Raw genomic sequence first — 18,060 nt, forward strand, 5'->3', positions numbered from 1 at the left:
ACCAGATAGCATTTAGCAGGTATGCACCAGATATCATTTAGCAGCTATGCAGCAGATAGCATTCAGCAGCTATGCAGCAGATAGCATTCAGCAGCTATGCAGCAGATAGCATTCAGCAGCTATGCAGCAGATAGCATTCAGCAGCTATGCAGCAGATAGCATTCAGCAGCTATGCAGCAGATAGCATTTAGCAGGTATGCACCAGATAGCATTTAGCAGGTATTCACCAGATAGCATTTAGCAGCTATGCACCAGATAGCATTTAGCAGGTATGCACCAGATAGCATTCAGCAGCTATGCAGCAGATAGCATTCAGCAGCTATGCAGCAGATAGCATTTAGCATGTATGCACCAGATAGCATTTAGTAGGTATGCACCAGATAGCATTTAGCAGGTTTGCACCAGATAGCATTTAGCAGGTCTGCGCCAGATAGCATTTAGCAGGTATGCACCAGATAGCATTTAGCAGGTATTCACCAGATAGCATTTAGCAGCTATGCACCAGATAGCATTTAGCAGCTATGCACCAACCTTCTGAATGATTGCCTTGAGATAACCTGCACGGCGTTAGCTTAGCATTTTTACAGGTGTTGCTAAAACAGTGAGATTGTCTCGTGTTTGTTTTTATTGACCCCGTTTATGTCGTTTTCCTGCTAACGGCGGCGCGTCGGAGGCAAATCGCCGCTACGAAGCAAAGCTTCAAAGCGCCGCGTGTTCGCTGGGAGTCGCTTCAAACAAGCGTTTTATAACCACAGCGTTCATCTTTAAATAATTTATTCAGAATCTGACTTCACGTGTTGGACGCTTTGCTCCATTTTCACGCTTCAGTTCTTTAGTTTTTAATGTGAGATTTTACAAAAAATATGCAGAACTTTGTGTTTTAATCTGATTTCAATGATTTTTTTATTCTGATCATTTGAGGCTCTCGGTTCATTAAAGTGAAAGCAAAACATTTCACCATGTTTGCAGGATTAGTTTTTAAATATTAGTCTATTATTTACATTTTAATATAAAGGATTTAAATATTCCCTCCTGTTCAGAGTCGGTTTAAATTCTATTGATCGATTAAATCCTCGTTATCGGCCTGAAATCGCCTGAAAGGCTGCAGGACATCAGCTGACGACAGCCGGTTTGTCTCAACGTAAACGTGACGTCATCATCCGACGAGCGGAAGCCGTTAACTCTGCTCGGAGGGCGACATCTAGTGGTGACGGGTGGGAACGACACAAAACATGTTTATTTTATATAAACAAGATGTTATAATTTAAGAGTTCCTTAACCCAACTAGACTAGTAATCAATCTATCAGTTTATTATCTATCAGAATATATTATATTATTATCTTATCTCCTGTCTTTCTTCTGGTTTTAACCCTTTAAACCCTTCCGACTTGCTTCAACCTGACTTCCAGCTGCTTCCTCTCTTTTCCTGGCTCGACCCCGGCTGTATCTCCACCCGACCCCGGTTCCGTTCCAGCGCTGCCAGGCCTTCCTCCTCCTCCTCTCCTCTTCATCGGCCCTGGCTATCTCTGGGCTCCTTCTTGGCCCGGTTCCCTCAGTGTTCTGGAAAAACACTCCTAATCCCGGCAGAAGGACTCCGTCTCCATCCAGCTGCGCCCCGGATCAGTTGGTTTAAACCCCCTCCAGTCCAGAGTCTGACAAAGGGAGTCTCTGTGTCTTCTGAGGAGTCAGGGGGGGTCCCAGATTGGGATGTGTACAGAGCCTCAGCTTTCTGCTGAGTCAGCCGTTTGGCTTGTGTGGAGCAGCAGGAGTTGTTCAGATCACTGAGGGATTATGGGAGATTTCAGGCTCAAAGAAAACAAATGACAAACTGTGGACGATGACAGCTCGGAGTCGTGAACCATGTATTTATGTTTATTCAGGTCTCCACATTTACATAGTGACCCCCCCCCCTGAACACGACCAACTCATAGAATCTGGAAAACAAACACTTCCTGGGTCGACTGGAAAACAGAACAATGTGCAAAACTCCATAAAAGCGATTGGTTTCAGATCAGCTAGTGGCGTAATGACAGCAGTGACCTACACCAAACATAAATATTTCATCAAGTCAGCACAATTCAGTCTTTCGACCATAAGGACTGCAGCTCCCATGATGCACGGCGGCAAAACCAAGAGGTACAGCATTCAATTCAAACCCAGCAAACGCTTGTAAATGTGAAGGAAACAAAGAAACAGACACGAACGGGAGGGCAAAGAAACAAATCCAAATGTTAGCTTCACATCACGCAGCTTAGCATGTTGTCAATGCTTTAACTTTGTCAGCCACTAAACTGTTAGCATTGCACCAAAGCATGACGCCAGCATGACGTCACAAACAACTACAGTAATACAAGCAGGAAGTAGACGCACACGCAGAGAAGGAGCAGAAAGGTGGACAATGAAGTGTAAAGAATTACTGGCTGCAGGCAGGGTTGAAACTGAGTTTAGTGAAACCACTTCCTTATGACAGGGGTCACGTGACTCACAGGCGCACCTGTTTCTTAAAGAGACAGTACTTACGAAGCAATTGACCTACCTGTAGCAATATTTAATATTGAAATGTGCAAAGAATTCACAAAATTATCATTTTGTGAGGAATAATCTGAGGGGGGGGGGTGTTTTTATAATCCTGCCACATCAGAGAGGTATGCAGAAAGGAAATGATGTAAGTGGACCATGTGTTAATAGTTTTTTACATTTATTTTTTATTAAACTCAAGTGTATTTTTCATAAAAATGAAATATAACATAAAAGTGGGACCAAAAATTTTATATTAAGCTTCTATTCTGTACTGAAAATTGCCTTTAAAAACTTCGCACGTCCGAAAATACATTTCGTTGAGCAGAAAACGCTGAAATATCTAAAGTCCCGCCTCTCACAGGAAAATCAGCTAATCATATACAAGGATTATGAACTGACATTTCTAGTAGCCAATCATATTCCAGGGGTGTGAGCACTTGAATTCTTTTCCGCGTTTCGCTAATATTGTTCCTCCGCACCTCCCGTAGTTTTACAGAAAACATGGCGGCCGACAGCGATGGCGAAGCGGACTTCGTGTCTTACGGGACTCCGCTGGAGCCCCTGGAAGAAGGTAAAATTAATTTTAAAGTTTTAAATAAACGTCTGTTTGTACGTTTTTTTGTTTCATGTCGTGAGACACGAGCCGAGACGTTTCCGGCGGGAGCTTTGTGACGCTAAGCTAACCAGCAGCTAGCTAACAACAAGCTAGCCTAGCCGCTACTGTTTGCAAACTAAAGTGACGAATAAATCAGGTTTTATTGTTTTTATTGTTGTCGGAATCAATTTAATCTTTACGAGTCTTCATCGACCAAATGGAAAAACTGTTAAAGCTGCTGGTTTGATTTTAAACGTCCAAATTTATTATCGATCTGGTTCTGCAGCAAAGAGAGGTTATTGATTACCGATTAACGGGTCGGTCTGAGCTAAACTAGCATGAAGTAGTGATGTTATTGTTTAATAAACACTGTCTAAAAACATAAAATATTATTTCCTGTTCCTGTCTTTCATTTGCAAACTAAAGCCCCATTACCCACGTAGTTACACCCAGAGGCAGGATAATGTTCCTTATCTATAAGGAGCCAATCAAGTTAAATAATAATAATGTTAACAATAATAATTGTAATACTACAGGGTTTATGTGTCACTTTTCTGAATATGAAGGAGGAAACACGCAGAATCATACATCATGTCAGTAATATCTCCTCTATAAATGGATCAATCAAAACGATTATCAATAATCTGACTGCGCTGTTTGAGGATCTTGTGTGTGTTACCGTTACTCCCTTTGTGTTGACGTTGTGTGTTGTGTTAATTGCCCCCCCCCCCCCCAGATGAGCCGCTGAAGAAGCCCATCCCGCTCCACGAGCAGACGGTGAAGGATGAGAAGGGACGGTACCGCTTCCACGGGGCGTTCACTGGCGGCTTCTCGGCCGGATATTTCAACACCGTGGGCACTAAAGAAGGTCAGTGCAGCCCGACCGGAACCGCTGTTGAGGGTCAGAGGTCATGTGGTGTCCGTCAGATGTCTGACTTCTTCTCTGGTTGACGTCAGGCTGGGCTCCGTCAACGTTTGTGTCGACACGGCAACAGAAAGCTGAGAAGCATGAAGCCCGACCAGAAGACTTCATGGACGAGGAGGTTCTTAACGTTCCAGATGTGGATCCTGAATGGATCTAACGGCGTCAGCTGACTTGTTGTTGTTGTTGTTTGTCAGGACTTCAGCGAGCACGGCATCGCCCCCCGACAGATCACCACCAGCCATGAGTTCTCCTCCGGCCGCAGAGACGAGGTGCGTGAGAAGGCCCGAGCCGTCAGCGCTCAGGCGGCGCTGATCGCCGGCGACACGCTGCTGGAGGAGCTGATATCCCCCGCCAGGTACCGCTGGGTAACGTCCGGGGCAATGACATCACGCAGGGGGGCGTGTCTGAGGCGCCTTTGTTTCGTCCTATCAGGTTGTCCATCGGGGTGGAGCTGCTGAGGAGGATGGGATGGAAGGAGGGGCAGGGAGTCGGGCCTCGTGTCAAGAGGAAAGCTCGCCGACAGCAAAGCGGTGCGTTTAAACGTTTTAGTTTAAAATAAACAAATTACAGCGGTACCTCTGCTTACTAAGTTAATTGGTTCCAGAAGAAATTTCGTAAGTAGAAAACTTTGTAAGCTTTGTAAGTTTTCCATGCAAATGACCTAATCCGTCCCAAGCCCCCCCAAATTCCGACATAAATGTTTTATAAAGCATAAAAATGCATCAAAACATGTAACAAATACATGTTACGATTAGATTATTACACAATAAATGAGAGTTGTGCATAATGTAAAAAATAAAGAATAATAATGACGGTCATTTACCTTTTAACTGCTGCCCTCATTGTTTTTTGCCCTCTTTGGTTCATGCCCTCTTGCCCCACCATGAACAACAGAGAGAATTCCAGTCCTCCTTCTGAACTTCTCCAACCACCCACGCGACGCCTTAAACTCCTTAAACTTCCTTTTGTTTTAATAACGTGGTGATTGTAGATGCATTACGGCCATATTCTTTGGAGAGATCAACCAAACGCATCCCTTTTTCAGGCTTTTCTATCATCTCTTGCTTTGTTTGTACGGACAAAAAAACTCTTTTCTTCGTCTTTTCTTTTCCTCTTTTCTCCGTCACTTTCTTGGGGTCCATAGTGAATACTCTAACAGTTAATATATTTACGTAAAACTATCAGAACACCTCATGGGTCGAGGGCGGAATGACGAGGACGCTGCATAGACACCTATCTAGAGGTCCCTCTTAGCCAATGGGATGCCAGGATGCTAGGTAATAGCCAACGGCAGAGCAGCTATGAGAATGTTGCGTTCAGGAACCTTTGGGAGCTGCGAGTATCAGCCCATACTGTATTTTTACCTTTCGTAACTCGAAATTTCTTTCGTAACTGGAGGTAATATTTTCCTGCTGAGGCGTGTCGTGAGTAGAGGTACGACTGTGAACTCGTATCTGGAGGTTCTGCTTTATGTCGATGACATTTTATTTTTAGTTGTGATTGAATCGTCTCTCCTGACAGACGGCGGTAGAGTTTTCGGCTGCGCTCCGCGTCCTGGATCAGAAGAATCAGAGGTGAGACAACCGACTCCACCCTGATGGTGGAGGAACACCACTGGGGGGCCGGTACGTGGCCCCCTGGTGGTGTTAAACGCTAACGCTCACGTCCCTTCCTGTATTTAATCCGACAGCATGACGATGAAGACGATGATGAGTTTGCTCCAGAGAACGTGACCTTTGCCCCCAAGGACGCCACCCCCGTCGACTTCACCCCCAAGGTGGGGGTTCAGGGTCTGGGGTACCGGGGGCTGGACCCGGGGCTGGCGCTGTTGGGCCGAGGGGGCCCCGAACACATCGACCTGTTCAACCCGCAGTCCGACGCCAGGAGTCAGCTGTTTGGAGACCAACCGCGGGGGGGGCGGCGAGGGGGCGTGGCCGGAGAGGTGACGCGTCCGAACGCTGGATCAGCATATTTTACTGTAGATTAAATTGAAACATCACAGTCTGACCTTTGACCTGCAGGCATTCGGCGTGGGGGCCCTGGAGGATGACGATGATGAAGAGGTGTACCACAGGGACTCGATGTCCCGCTACGACACCATCCTGGGGGGGGAGGAGCCAGGAGACGGGCTGTACGGCTGGACGGCGCCGCAGCAGTACACCAACAAACGAGGTGCGTCTGGTTACAGCCTGTTAACCAATCAGAGGCTGCATACCCGACAGATCTAATCCAAGCCCCGCCCCCTCCGTGTCCCGACCTCACAGGGAAAAACAGAGACGGGTCGTACCTCGGAAAGATCCTGGAGGGGTTCACGCTGGCCAGCGGGACGGGGGAGGAGAAGACGGTAAGCCGCTGTCACCGTCTGTCTGTGACCGTCTGTTTGTTACCATGTCTGTTACCGTCTGTTTGTTACCGTCTGTTTGTCTGTCACCATCTGTGACCGTCTGTTTGTTACCATGTCTGTGACCGTCTGTTTGTTACCATGTCTGTGACCGTCTGTTTGTTACTGTTACCGTCTGTTTGTTACCATGTCTGTGACCGTCTGTTTGTTACCATGTCTGTGACCGTCTGTTTGTTACCATGTCTGTGACCGTCTGTTTGTCTGTTACCGTCTGTCTGTTACCATGTCTGTTACCGTCTGTTTGTCTGTTACCGTCTGTCTGTCACCGTCTGTTTGTCACCGTCTGTTTGTCACCGTCTGTTTGTCACCGTCTGTTTGTTACCGTCTGTTTATTACCATGTCTGTTACTGTCCGTCTCTTACTGTCTGTTACCGTCTGTTTAATACCGTCTTTGACCGTCTGTTTGTTACCATGTCTGTTACCATCCGTCTCTTACTGTCTGTTACCGTCTGTTTGTTACCGTCTGTTTGTTACTGTCTGTTACCGTCTGTTTGTTACCGTCTGTTTGTCTGTTACCGTCTGTTACCGTCTGTCTGTTACCGTCTGTTTGTTACCGTCTGTTTGTCTGTTACTGTCTGTTACCGTCTGTTTGTTACCGTCTGTTTGTCTGTTACCGTCTGTTTGTTACAGTCTGTTTGTTACTGTCTGTTACCGTCTGTTACCGTCTGTTACCGTCTGTTACCGTCTGTTACCGTCTGTTTGTCTGTTACCATCTTTTACCGTCTGTCTGTTACCGTCTGTCTGTTACCGTCTGTCTGTTACCGTCTGTTACCGTCTGTCTGTTACCGTCTGTCTGTTACCGTCTGTTACCGTCTGCCCGTCTCACGTGACTTCCTGTCTGTAGGTCTTCCCTCCCCCCCGTCTGCCCACTGACTACCGTCCGGTCCGTCGTTTCCACCCGGTGGTCCTGGCGTCTCTGTCGGGGGCTAGTCCTGCGCTGGCCGCCGCTCTGAGGTCGTCCAGAGGTCACATGGTGAAGGCGGAGCCTGAGCAGGGGGGGCGGCACCAGCTGGACTCGGGCCAGAGGAGGACGCTGCTGGGGGAGGACGCCCTGCAAGGTGTGTGTGTGTGTGTGTGTGTGTGTGTGTGTGTGTGTGTGTGTGTCTGTCTGACGCTCTGGTTCTGGATCAGGCTCCGGTTCCGTCTTGGATCTTCTCCGACCCGCCGACAGAAACCGGCTGCTCCACATCCGCAACTCCACCCAAGCCCCCGCCCAGGACTCCCATGATGCTTTGCTGCCGGCGAAGGCCGCCGCCGGCCTCCAGCAGGAGGCGCTGGCGGCGTGGAAGGGGGTGCAGACCTCCTCCCAGACCTTCAAGCCGTTCGACAAGACCCCCAGCAAACAGGCGCGGTACGAGGCCTACCTGGACCGGCTGAGGCAGGGAGACACAGGTGAGGCCCGCCCCTCCTTACTAAGCCACGCCCCTCACGGGACGATAAACACGCCCACATCCCGTGCCCCGCAGACGCCCTGGAGCGCAGTCTGGACCCGGGTCTGACGGAGTGGGAGCGCAGCCGGGAGAGGGAGGAGTTTGTGCGGGCGTCGGTCCTCTACCGGCCGTCCTCCTCCTGCCTGTCGTCACGCTTCACCAGCGCCAGAGTCCAGGAGGACGACCAGCAGGTGGCGCTGCAGCCGGAGGAGCAGGTGGGACGGGGTCGCCTGGGAGGGGTTAGCGGCCCCCGAAGGTAACCGAGGTAACCGATGTCTGCTGTCGTCAGGGAAACGAGGACGACAAACGAGACGCCGTCAAGATGAGGATGTTTGGGAGGATGACCAGAGAAACGATCCAGTGGCACCCGGACAAACTGCTGTGTAAGCGCTTCAACGTCCCCGACCCGTTTCCTGGGTAGGTCCGGACAGGAAGTGTGTGTGACGCACAGGAAGTGTGTGTGACGGACAGGAAGTCTGACTGTCTCTACATCCGTCTGTCTCTGTTGCTGTGCGACAGGTCTGGGATGGTCGGCGTCCCGAAGGTGAAGAGAGACAAGTTTTCGATCTTTAACTTCCTGACGGTGGGCGACAGCAGAGACGCGTCGGGTGAGTCTATTTCCTGTTTACACAAACAAACATCAGCGGCAGGAAGTGACCTCACCTGTTTTCAGGAAGTAAATAATTGTTGACTTTCTGAACACTGCCCTCCTCCTCCCCCTCCTCCTTTGGCTCCTCCTCTTCCTCAGCTCTTCTGAAGCCTCCGGAGCCGGACAAGAAGTCTCGGTGGGACGTGTCGGAGCAGAAGAAGAAGGACCTGGGGGGCGACCAGAACCAGAAGGACCCCAAACAACCTGCTGCAGCTGCGTTACCCTCCTCTCCCTCTTCCTCCTCCACTGCTCCCCCTGCTGGCAGCAGATCAGAGGTGCTGTGACGCCAACGGTTCATCCTGTGGGGAGCGATCCACAAACCTGACCTCGTGTTGTCTTCAAGCAGGAGGAGCAGAAACCAGGAAAGGAGAAGAAACCAGGAAAGGAGGAGGAAGAGGAGGAGCAGGAAGAGGAGGAGAGCCGCCCCCCCATGGATCTGTTCAGAGCCATCTTCGCCGGTTCCTCCGACGAGAAGTCCTCGTCTTCATCGGAGGGGGAGAGCGACGATGAGGAAGATGGAGACGACACCAAGGAGGAGGGGCCACAGCTCTTCAGTATCCCCTCTGTCACATCATCCACCACCACCACCTCCTCTGTCTCCGCCCCCTCCACCTCTGTCTCCGCCCCCTCCACCTCTGTCTCCGCCCCCTCCACCTCTGTCTCCGCCCCCTCCACCTCAGTCTCCGCCCCCTCCTCTACACCGATTCCTCCTCAGAACTCAACTCCGCGTCAGCAGGAGGAGGAGGAGTTCGGTCCGAAGCTCCCGCCTCCGTCTGTAGCCCCTCCCTCGACAGGTGAGCATCGTTCAGACAGGAAGTACGCGAGTAAGCGACGACGAGCTAATGTTAGCGTGCTGTTCCCCTGTGCAGCCAGAGGAGGCGCCACCACCACCTCCCTGGAGGAGAAACGCAGTAAAACCAAGGAGAAGAAACACAAGAACAAGAAGCACAACAAACACAAGAAGGAGAAGGTAAAGGAGGAAACGTTTCTTCTGCTTCTTCTCTGAATCGCGCTCACGTGCTTTTGTTTTTGTTTTACCACAGAAGAAGACGAAGAAGAGCAAACACAAGAAGAAGAGCAGGAAAGACGACGACGTCTGGGTGTCGACGGAGGAGCTGCACCAAAGGTGAGGAGCACGCAAGTATTTATAAATGAGATGTAAATCTTTAAGAATATATATAGGATTTTCTTTGACTCCTCCCCCCTCAGGCTGAAAACTATCCAATCACATCAGAGGTGATGGAGAACCAGGAAGTGTCCTCTGTGAGGACGACCAACCAGGAAGCAGCTTCCGCCTTGAATTTAAATCAGTTTTTTCTTCTTATTTTGTTGTTTTCTGTTGTAAAAGTCAATAAAGTTTTTAAAAAACGACACGTTTGATTCAAACCGACTTTCATTCTTTAATATTTAAACTTTGTTGAATATAAACAAACTAAGTGGGCGGAGCCAGCAGTCCTCCAGCGGAGGCGTTGGAGCTTTCTGATCTTGGATCCAGATGATTCCTGAACCTGACGACCAATCGGTGGCTGCTGTTGGACTAGACCCGCCCCCTCCAGGTCAGGAGGTGTTCTCCCCAGACCCCCCCCGGGTCAGAAGGTGCTCTGCTGAAGGCAGCGGCAGCCGCAGCCGGCGGGACACTCGTCCTGCTGGCGGAACCAGTCCATCATGTGACTGGTGTGGCCGCCGTGGAAACAGCTGAGGCAGAAGTTGGACGACCCCCGGACGGAGACGTGACAGACGGCGCAGCGGAACGTCAGCCGCCTGCAGGCGGAGCACTGCGCCCCCCGCGACGGACTGCCACAGGCGCAGCAGAACACGCCGAAGTCTGGGGTGGAGAGGGGTCAGAGGGGACGTGTCAGGGGTCAAAAGGTCACAACATTGACAAGTAAACTGACCCTTTAAGACTGAGGGGTTTGTGTGTGTGTGTTTTATTGTGTGTGTTTTCCTACCGATGCCCCGGTGCCCCTCGGGGGGGCAGCTGCTGAACTTGAGCACGTCGGCCCGTTTGCCCCTCAGCCCCCACCTGTAGAGGATTTCTCCGTAACTCTTCTTGAAGTCGTCGAACTGCAGCGTGTTGGTGGGGTCCAGCAGCCTGGGGGGGACAGGAAGTGACATCACAGCGACATCTCCGGCCACCCCGGCCCCACCCCTCCCCACCTGACCTACCTCTTGTTCATGTCGTGCTGCTCCCGGTCCCGTTCCCGCGGGTCTGCGTGACCCTGGTTACCGTAGCGACCGTCGTCAGGGGAGGATTCGCCCCAGGGGGCGGCGTGGTCGGTGTCGCGGCCTGTTGGGGGGGGGGGGGGGGGGGGACATGACGTCTGATTGGGCGGAGGCACAGCTGGGAGGGGTTAGGTTGAGGTAAGGGTTCAGGGGGCGGGGCTCACCTGTGATCCAGGTGGGGGGGGTGGAGTCAGACACGCTGGAGCCGGACGTGACTGAGCCAGAGGTGTAGCTGGGCTGAACACACACACACACACACACACGTTAGTCGACACTGGCTGAGAACACACACGTCTATGTCGGGGGGGCGGAGACTGACGTAGCGCAGGTGGTGCAGTGGCATCATGGCCACGCGTGACGGGTGCTGTCCGATTGGATGGCAGCTGTCAGGGGGCGGAGCCTGAGTCCGGAACACACTGCAGAGCATCGCCAGCGTCTGGACGTCACTCATGTGGCTGTAATGATCCAACCTGGAGAGGAGGGGCTCTTCAGCTGACATAAAGACTACATAGCATATGACATACAGCTGACATAAAAACTACATGAAAGGTTGACATATACAGTAGGTGACATACATAACAAGTGACACATAGGTGACATAGACCTCATAAGTGACATATAGATGACATATAGGTAACATATTGGTGACATATAGATAACAAAGGCTACATAATCAGTGACATACAGTGACATATTGATGGCATTAGGTAAGCGACAACGATAACAAAGAGACAACAACTTCATACAGGTGATGTAGAGGCTACATATGCAGTGACATATGGATGACATATAGATGGCATATAGGTGACATAAAGGTGAAATAGAGATTACACATGCAGTGACTTATGGACGACATAGGTGACACAAGATGAAATACAAATGATAATCTAGGTGTGTGTGTGTGTGTGTGTGTGTGTGTGTCACTAACAGCGTCTCCAGCAGGTGGCGTCCAAACGGGTGTCTCGCCCACGGCGTCTCAGTGTCCGGATCAGAGTCTGGACTCAGGTCCTGATTGGTCGCTGCGGACGCCAACGCCCACACCTGCACCCACAGACAGACGACAGCCAATCAGAGGATCCCTGACGCTCTGATTTGTCGAATCACCTCCCATTACAACTCACCTTGGCGACGTCCCGGCGCCCGACGGTGAGCGCGGCGGCGGCGTTCTTCTGACACGTCTCCTGGATGTCATCGACGTTCAGACTGAAACAAAAAGACGATCAGCGGGCCTGGAGGGGGCGGGGCTTAGCACCAACGACCTTTGACCTCACATGTAGCTCTCGCCCAGCGCCTTGTGCACCGGCAGCAGGCAGGAGATCTCCTGGATGATCACCTTCCCCGCCAACTTGATGGGCCGGCCGCCGTAGTCCGATCCCTCGCGCTTCGTCTTGAACCGACGCGATTTCTGATGGACGGGAGGGGGAGGGGCCAAAGAGGAGGAGGCAGGGCCAGAGAAGAGGAGGTGGAGGAGGAGGCGGGGGCAGAGAGGACAGAGCACCACCTAATTAAAAGTGGTCGGATTGGACGCCTTTGACACTGCGAAGAGCGACCGACGCCGTCAGGAGGAGACGACGGCCGATGGAACCAACCGACCTGCTAGAAATCAGGGATCGATCGATAAATCTGGTTTTGTTAAACCAGATCCAGACCTGATGAGTCACCACGATGACATCCTGAGATCTGATTGGCAGTTAGTCTGGGGGGCGGACCACTGATCAGCTGATGTCTCTCGCAGTGTCAACGCGCGTCTGTCGGTTCAAACGAACCGATTATTTTAGCATCAAGAAACAAAAATTAAGTTCAAATTAAATCAATTTTGTTTCAAAATTATCTCAAAAATTCTTTCAAATTAAAGGAAAAAACAAAATTGGTTGCAGCAGAAACTTACCTGACGGCGTTAAACGTTAGTATGCAAAGCTAAAAACGTGATGTTATTGAGATTAGCCAAGATGCTAGTCGCTAACGCTACAGCTTCTTCCTCCTTTGAGAACGACAGAGGCTAAGCTAATGCTCCAGTTAAATGCCATGGGATGGAAATTAAGGGGGGGGTTGTGTTTTAGTGCAAAGGTGGAGGGGTTAGCCTAGCCTAGCGTAGCCTAGCCTAGCCTGGCTCTATTTAATGGTCATCCATTAGCGACTATTAGCCACTCTGATGCTAATAGCAATTCTCAATTTTATTTCAACCTCTTCCTGTTTTCATCTGTTTGTGTTTCAACCTGTACTTGAGGGGGAGGAGCTTCACAAATATAGAAATGTTCTGCGCTAGCTAGGTTCTCGATTAAATAATTCATAGCTTAAAATTTAAAATTTAAAAATCAGAAATTCTTTGCGTTTCCTGTTTCCTCCAGATGTCCCGCCTCCATCGCATTCCTCAGCCGAGATGTTTTCCCGCTAAATCGTCCAGTTTGAAGAAGTCGACTTAGTTGGACGAATGAGAGTTAGTCATTAAGACGACGGCCAATCAGAAACATGCAAGGTTCAAATCCCAGAGGAGAAAGGAGAGACGAGAGGACAGGTGGACAGAGAGCTCAGTACCGGCCAATCATGGAGGGTTTGGACAGACCAGCGCCGGGAGGCAGAGATTGGGAGCTTCTGATTGGAGGAGAATAGGAAGTAGGAGTGGCCAACAGCACCACAGAGGCAGGTGATTGGCCGAGAGAGAGAGAAAGAGAGAGAGAGGACGTTTAATCACCACAGGACACTAGTGAGGTCATCAGGTGAAATAGAAAGTTGGCAGTGCTGTCGATTCCCAGCGTCCCTGAACTACCCATGAGCCCAGCCTGGGGGCGTGACTACAAAAGGAGGCGGAGCTTCACACGGAAAAGATGAGAGGTTTGTTATTGTACGAAAAACGCGAAATATTACAGATAGAACGTCACAAAATATCAAGACGAGTAACTGTGTGTGTGTGTGTGTGTGTGTGTGTGTGTGTGTGTGTGTGTGTGTGTGTGTGTGTCTCACCCGTTCTTTGTAGTAGAAGGAGGAGATGGACACGGTGTCTTTGTCCGATCGGGTGGGGCTGCCGCTGTAAAGACGGAGCGTGTTCTGAGACTCCGAACGCATCTTCATGGGCGTCAACACTCCGCTGTGATAGGCCGACAGCGCCGACAGCGACCTGGGGGTGGGCTCGGTGGGCGGGGCCGAGCGGTGCATGGTGATTGGTCGGGTGAAGTAGACCAGGCAGCCGGCGCCGCAGAAACGAGCGCCAGACGTCCGCGGGAACGGGATGTTAGCATCCTGAAAAAAAACCCGCGGAACAAATTCCATCAAGGGGGAGGAGTCTGAATCGGACGCAACCATTGGTTGTAAGGTGATTCGGCGCCCCCACCTGGTAGGACCCGTAGGTGTTGGTGACCCGAGGAAACGCCTGCAGGACCGGCGTGACGGGGTTGGACAGGATGAAGGGTCCGGAGGCGGGGCCGTCCTCGTGCGTCTGAAGGGGGTGGAGTCGTTAGCGGTTAACGATTGGTTTGAGCGTTTGTGGGCGGGGCCAGAGTGGGCGTGTCCTCACCATGTCGGACTCCAGGCAGGACACCAGCTGCCGGACGCACGGCTCCAGACAGTTCTGGTTTCGCTTCACCTTCTGGAGCGACATGTCGGTGAGGATCTGAGGGGGGAGGGGGCGGGGTTAGGGGCGGGGTTACAGCGTCTGTACGGTGTGGCGTTCAGGGGCCGTTGGTACCTTCTGGATCTTGGTCTTCATGGCGGAGGGGATGGTCGTCGGGGGGACGAACTGGAAGGCGGGCGCGGCGTTGTTGGGGTAGTGGGCGGGGAACTTGACCACCAGGTGGACCTGATGGGAGCCGAAGTGAGCCGACACCAAGCAGCTGCGGGTCAGCGCGTCCATCTGGGGGGGGGGGGGCAGATGAGGTCACTTCCTGTCGGGGGCAGCGGTGAAGGAGGAAGAGGAGGAGAAGCGTCTCACCTCCACGTTGACGTTCCTGATCTGCAGGTTGACCAGAGAGAACTCCTGCTGGAGCGTCTGGGGGAGACCCGGACCCCCCCCCGCCGGGTCGGGACGGGAACCAGGGTCCCCGTCTGGGAGGAGGGGGGGGGCAGGAGAGAGAGACAGGTGAGACACACACCTGAACTGTCGGACTTGTTCTGATGGAAATAAAATCTGTTCTCTGCTTAGTCGGCGTTTCAGTAACCACACCCACTCTAGCATCCGTTACTATGGTAACGCTGTTCTCTCTCACCCTGTAACCCGTCGGACGCTGAACCGTACTGTCCGTCAGACTCCTGAGTCAATAAGGACTTGTCCGAGTCGCCGGTGAGCGACGCCCCCTCCAAGAGCTCCTCCCCCAAATCACTGACACACAGCTACACAACAACAAACAAACGTCAGGACCAATCAGAGGACGGCGCCGCTCTGCAGACGAGCGCTGACCTTCTGCAGCTGCGGTTCGACCCTCCAGATCCTCAGCGTCTGGTCTCTGGACCATGTGACCAGCTGGTAGTCCTTGGAGCCTACAACAACAGCAACAACAACATGGGGTAAACAACACCACAAACCGCTGACTCAGGCCCTCGCCCAGGCGCCTGATTGGTCACCTTCTTTCTGAGGCCGCCACTGGAACTCCAGCACCACGTCGTCGTGACCCACGAAGGCGTGAACGGGGCTGTTGAGGTCCAGCAGGCTCCAGAGCAGCAGGCTGTTCTCCCGCCGCAGCTGAGGAACCATCACCGTCACCAGACCGGTGGAAAACGGCTGCAGGACGAGGAGGAGGATGAAGGTCGTAACGGAAACGTCACGCCGTTAGCTCGCTGTTAGCTCGCCGTTAGCTCACCGTGTAGCGCGCCTTCCACACCGGCACCTGACAGGACAGGATGTTCAGGTACTTCCTGGGCTGTCGGTAATCCCAGAACTATAGACACCAACGAAGAAGAAGAACGAGAAACAAGAACAATTATATCAGCCTGATACAGAGCAATAATCAGGAAGTCCTTGACATACAAACACAACTGGTTCCTAGAAGATGTTTGTAAGTTGAAATGTTGAATTGTTCGTAAGTCGTTATTTATTATATTTCAATCTCTAATCTCCATCTGAGGTCATTTAAATGTCATTACTACTCAAAATACTAAAGTAATAAGAACAATAAATTGAACAATAAATTGTTCATATGTTGAGGACTTCCTGTTCCGCAGCAGATTTAAACGTCGCGTTTGGGTGCGTTTGTTTTCCTCACCCTCACTGAGTTGTCCTGGCTGGACGTGGCGAGGATGAACTCGTTGTCCGGGTGCCAGTCCAGCCCGTGGATCTTGGACAGGTGCGCCGCCACGTACTCCGCCGCCGTGTTGGGTTTCTGCTCACACACACCAACGTTAGCGACGGCGATGCTAACACGATGCTAACACCCAGATGCAGGCTCACCCGTTTGTCCCAGATCCGGACGTCTCCGTCGTGACTGGACGCCAGCAGGTTCTGGTTCTTCCTGTTCCACTTCACCTGCGACGCCCCGGCTGGAGGGACAATCAGGACGGTGCGTTCAAAGACGCTCCGACATCTAAACGATCCACTTCTTCTCACAGAAACAAACAGAACCATGTTTTAACCACTCACCGACTGCAGACAGCGCCACCGTGGGTTTCCGGGTGTCTCTGCAGAAGCAAACACAAGACGACGTCTCCAACGGGGCAAAATGAGGGGGCAAAAAGGACCAACCGGTTCCTCACCTGGTGTCCCAGATGTAGATGTAGGTGTCCACTGAGCTGGTGACCAGAACCTCAGCCTCGAACCAGGACCAGTCCAGATCACTGAGGCCCAAACACACCACAATGAAGAAGAACACGTCATGAGAAACGTCCCTGAACGCGTCACAGACAGGTCTGCAAACGCGTCACAGAGAGGTCTCTGAACGTGTCAAAGAGAGGTCCCTGAACGCTTCACAGAAAGGTCCGTGTATGCAAGACAGAGGACCATGAATGGGTCAGAGAGATTTGTGAACGCGTCACAGAGAAGTCCCTGAACGCAGCACAGAGGGGTGCGCTCCATTTAAGCGTAGCTACCTGATAACGCGGGTGTGTCCCTGCAGGGAGGTGTGAACTTGTCCAACGCCGTCCCTCCAAGAGTACAGATCCACGCGCTGGTTGCTCTGGTTACGACACACACACACACCACACACACACACACACTCAGAAACGCGTCTTTGTTTCAGAACGGTTTGATCTTCATCGACTCACCGAGGCGGCGAAGATGTGGGCCTCCCCCCGGTGGGGATTCCACTGGACCGTCCCCACGTCCCACTTGCTCTGTCTGGCGATCTTCCTGGGGGGCTCCGACGGGGCCTCCAGGTTCACCATGTACAGGAAGCGCCGCCTGGAAACCACGGAAACGGCTTCATCATCATCGCTCCTCCAGAATCAGAGACTCTAGAATTACCAGTCGTGTGTCGTGGTGCGTTCAGGTGCTCTGGACTTACCCGGATAACACAGCGTGTGAACCCAGGCAGTCCACCGACATGGCAGTGGCCTGAACACACAAGACGAAGAGGAGAAAGGGGAAAATTTAAATATTTTCCATTTGTGAACCCTGAATGGATATTTTAAGTTTCTGTTTCAACATTTCAAATGTTTTTCGAATTCACCCCTAAAAACACATGTTTGGTTTTGCTCCTATCAGAAAGCAAGGCCACCGTCAGCCAATCACGGTTCAGCTTTAAATTAAGCTAACTCAGGCTAACACACAGCGTCTAATTTAACACATTGCAATTTATATTTAACGAATTTTACTCATTGGATGGATGATAAAGTTAAATATAAACTGAATTTAGCTGCTAAAACTTTATTTTAGCGCTAATTATCGATCAGACTCGTCAGAGCTGTAAACAACAAGTCCATTAATAACTTATGAGTCTCTTTGAACTTGGACAAAATAATCAATAACTTCGCTAATCGAAATATGCGTGGAAGGTGACAACCTTCAATGCCCGCCTCCTCCACCTGTTTAAATACCTGAGCGTCCCTGAACTCCACCACTACATTCTCGCTGCTCCAGCGAGCCGCCATCTTTCTTCTTCTCCTACCGTCAACAAAGTCACGTGACCATAAGGGCTTCCAGGTTGCGTTCCGGGTCTCACGGAAAAGACGGAACCTGACCGGATTTCCTTAAATAAAACAAACACTCTGATGGATAATCGATTTGTTATAACAAGTGGTAACATAATTCATAAAGAAAATGTATTATAGAAAACAATAAAGGCATAACGGTATTTTTAGGTTCAATATTCAGGGAAAAAAGCCAAAAGATTCGTTTTTGAATCGTTATCTATAAATATAACCTTCAAAAACATTTTTTGTAAAGTCTAAACGCG

At 51.1% G+C, this 18,060-nt stretch overlaps 2 protein-coding genes across 4 annotated transcripts; one reads left to right on the forward strand and one right to left on the reverse strand.

Moving 5' to 3' along the window:
- Positions 1 to 3,006: 3,006 nt before the first annotated feature.
- On the forward strand, positions 3,007 to 9,894 carry gpatch1 (G patch domain containing 1). 2 transcript variants are annotated; one of them, XM_068310002.1, is made up of 19 exons: positions 3,007 to 3,092; positions 3,853 to 3,984; positions 4,074 to 4,159; positions 4,236 to 4,396; positions 4,474 to 4,571; positions 5,563 to 5,615; positions 5,732 to 5,983; positions 6,063 to 6,213; positions 6,306 to 6,385; positions 7,287 to 7,500; positions 7,574 to 7,834; positions 7,909 to 8,087; positions 8,162 to 8,289; positions 8,392 to 8,480; positions 8,621 to 8,796; positions 8,865 to 9,315; positions 9,391 to 9,491; positions 9,565 to 9,647; positions 9,731 to 9,894. In XM_068310002.1, the coding sequence occupies exons 1-19, from the start codon at positions 3,023 to 3,025 to the stop codon at positions 9,759 to 9,761; spliced, it is 2,796 nt and encodes a 931-aa protein (XP_068166103.1). In that variant the 5' UTR covers positions 3,007 to 3,022; the 3' UTR covers positions 9,762 to 9,894. The 2 variants fall into 2 exon arrangements, with proteins under 2 accessions (XP_068166103.1, XP_068166109.1); XM_068310008.1 differs by having other exon boundaries at positions 8,868 to 9,315.
- Positions 9,895 to 9,938: 44 nt separating this feature from the next.
- Positions 9,939 to 17,767, reverse strand: wdr59 (WD repeat domain 59). 2 transcript variants are annotated; one of them, XM_068309992.1, is made up of 26 exons: positions 17,702 to 17,767; positions 17,170 to 17,219; positions 16,931 to 17,066; positions 16,757 to 16,842; positions 16,424 to 16,504; positions 16,311 to 16,348; positions 16,122 to 16,210; positions 15,937 to 16,053; positions 15,535 to 15,612; positions 15,299 to 15,455; positions 15,135 to 15,214; positions 14,944 to 15,067; positions 14,670 to 14,782; positions 14,427 to 14,591; positions 14,256 to 14,351; positions 14,073 to 14,177; positions 13,706 to 13,981; positions 13,280 to 13,336; positions 12,016 to 12,149; positions 11,866 to 11,947; positions 11,673 to 11,785; positions 11,064 to 11,214; positions 10,909 to 10,981; positions 10,688 to 10,808; positions 10,471 to 10,613; positions 9,939 to 10,346 (listed from the first exon to the last, which is right to left on the reverse strand). In XM_068309992.1, exons 1-26 carry the CDS (start codon positions 17,753 to 17,755, stop codon positions 10,111 to 10,113), a joined length of 2,955 nt encoding a protein of 984 aa, XP_068166093.1. In that variant the 5' UTR covers positions 17,756 to 17,767; the 3' UTR covers positions 9,939 to 10,110. The 2 variants fall into 2 exon arrangements, with proteins under 2 accessions (XP_068166093.1, XP_068166100.1); XM_068309999.1 differs by lacking the exon at positions 13,280 to 13,336 and having other exon boundaries at positions 9,941 to 10,346.
- Between the last annotated feature and the right edge of the window lie 293 nt (positions 17,768 to 18,060).

This window comes from Antennarius striatus, chromosome 1, assembly GCF_040054535.1.
Source record: "Antennarius striatus isolate MH-2024 chromosome 1, ASM4005453v1, whole genome shotgun sequence".
In the NCBI taxonomy this organism is placed as follows: Eukaryota; Metazoa; Chordata; class Actinopteri; order Lophiiformes; family Antennariidae; genus Antennarius; species Antennarius striatus.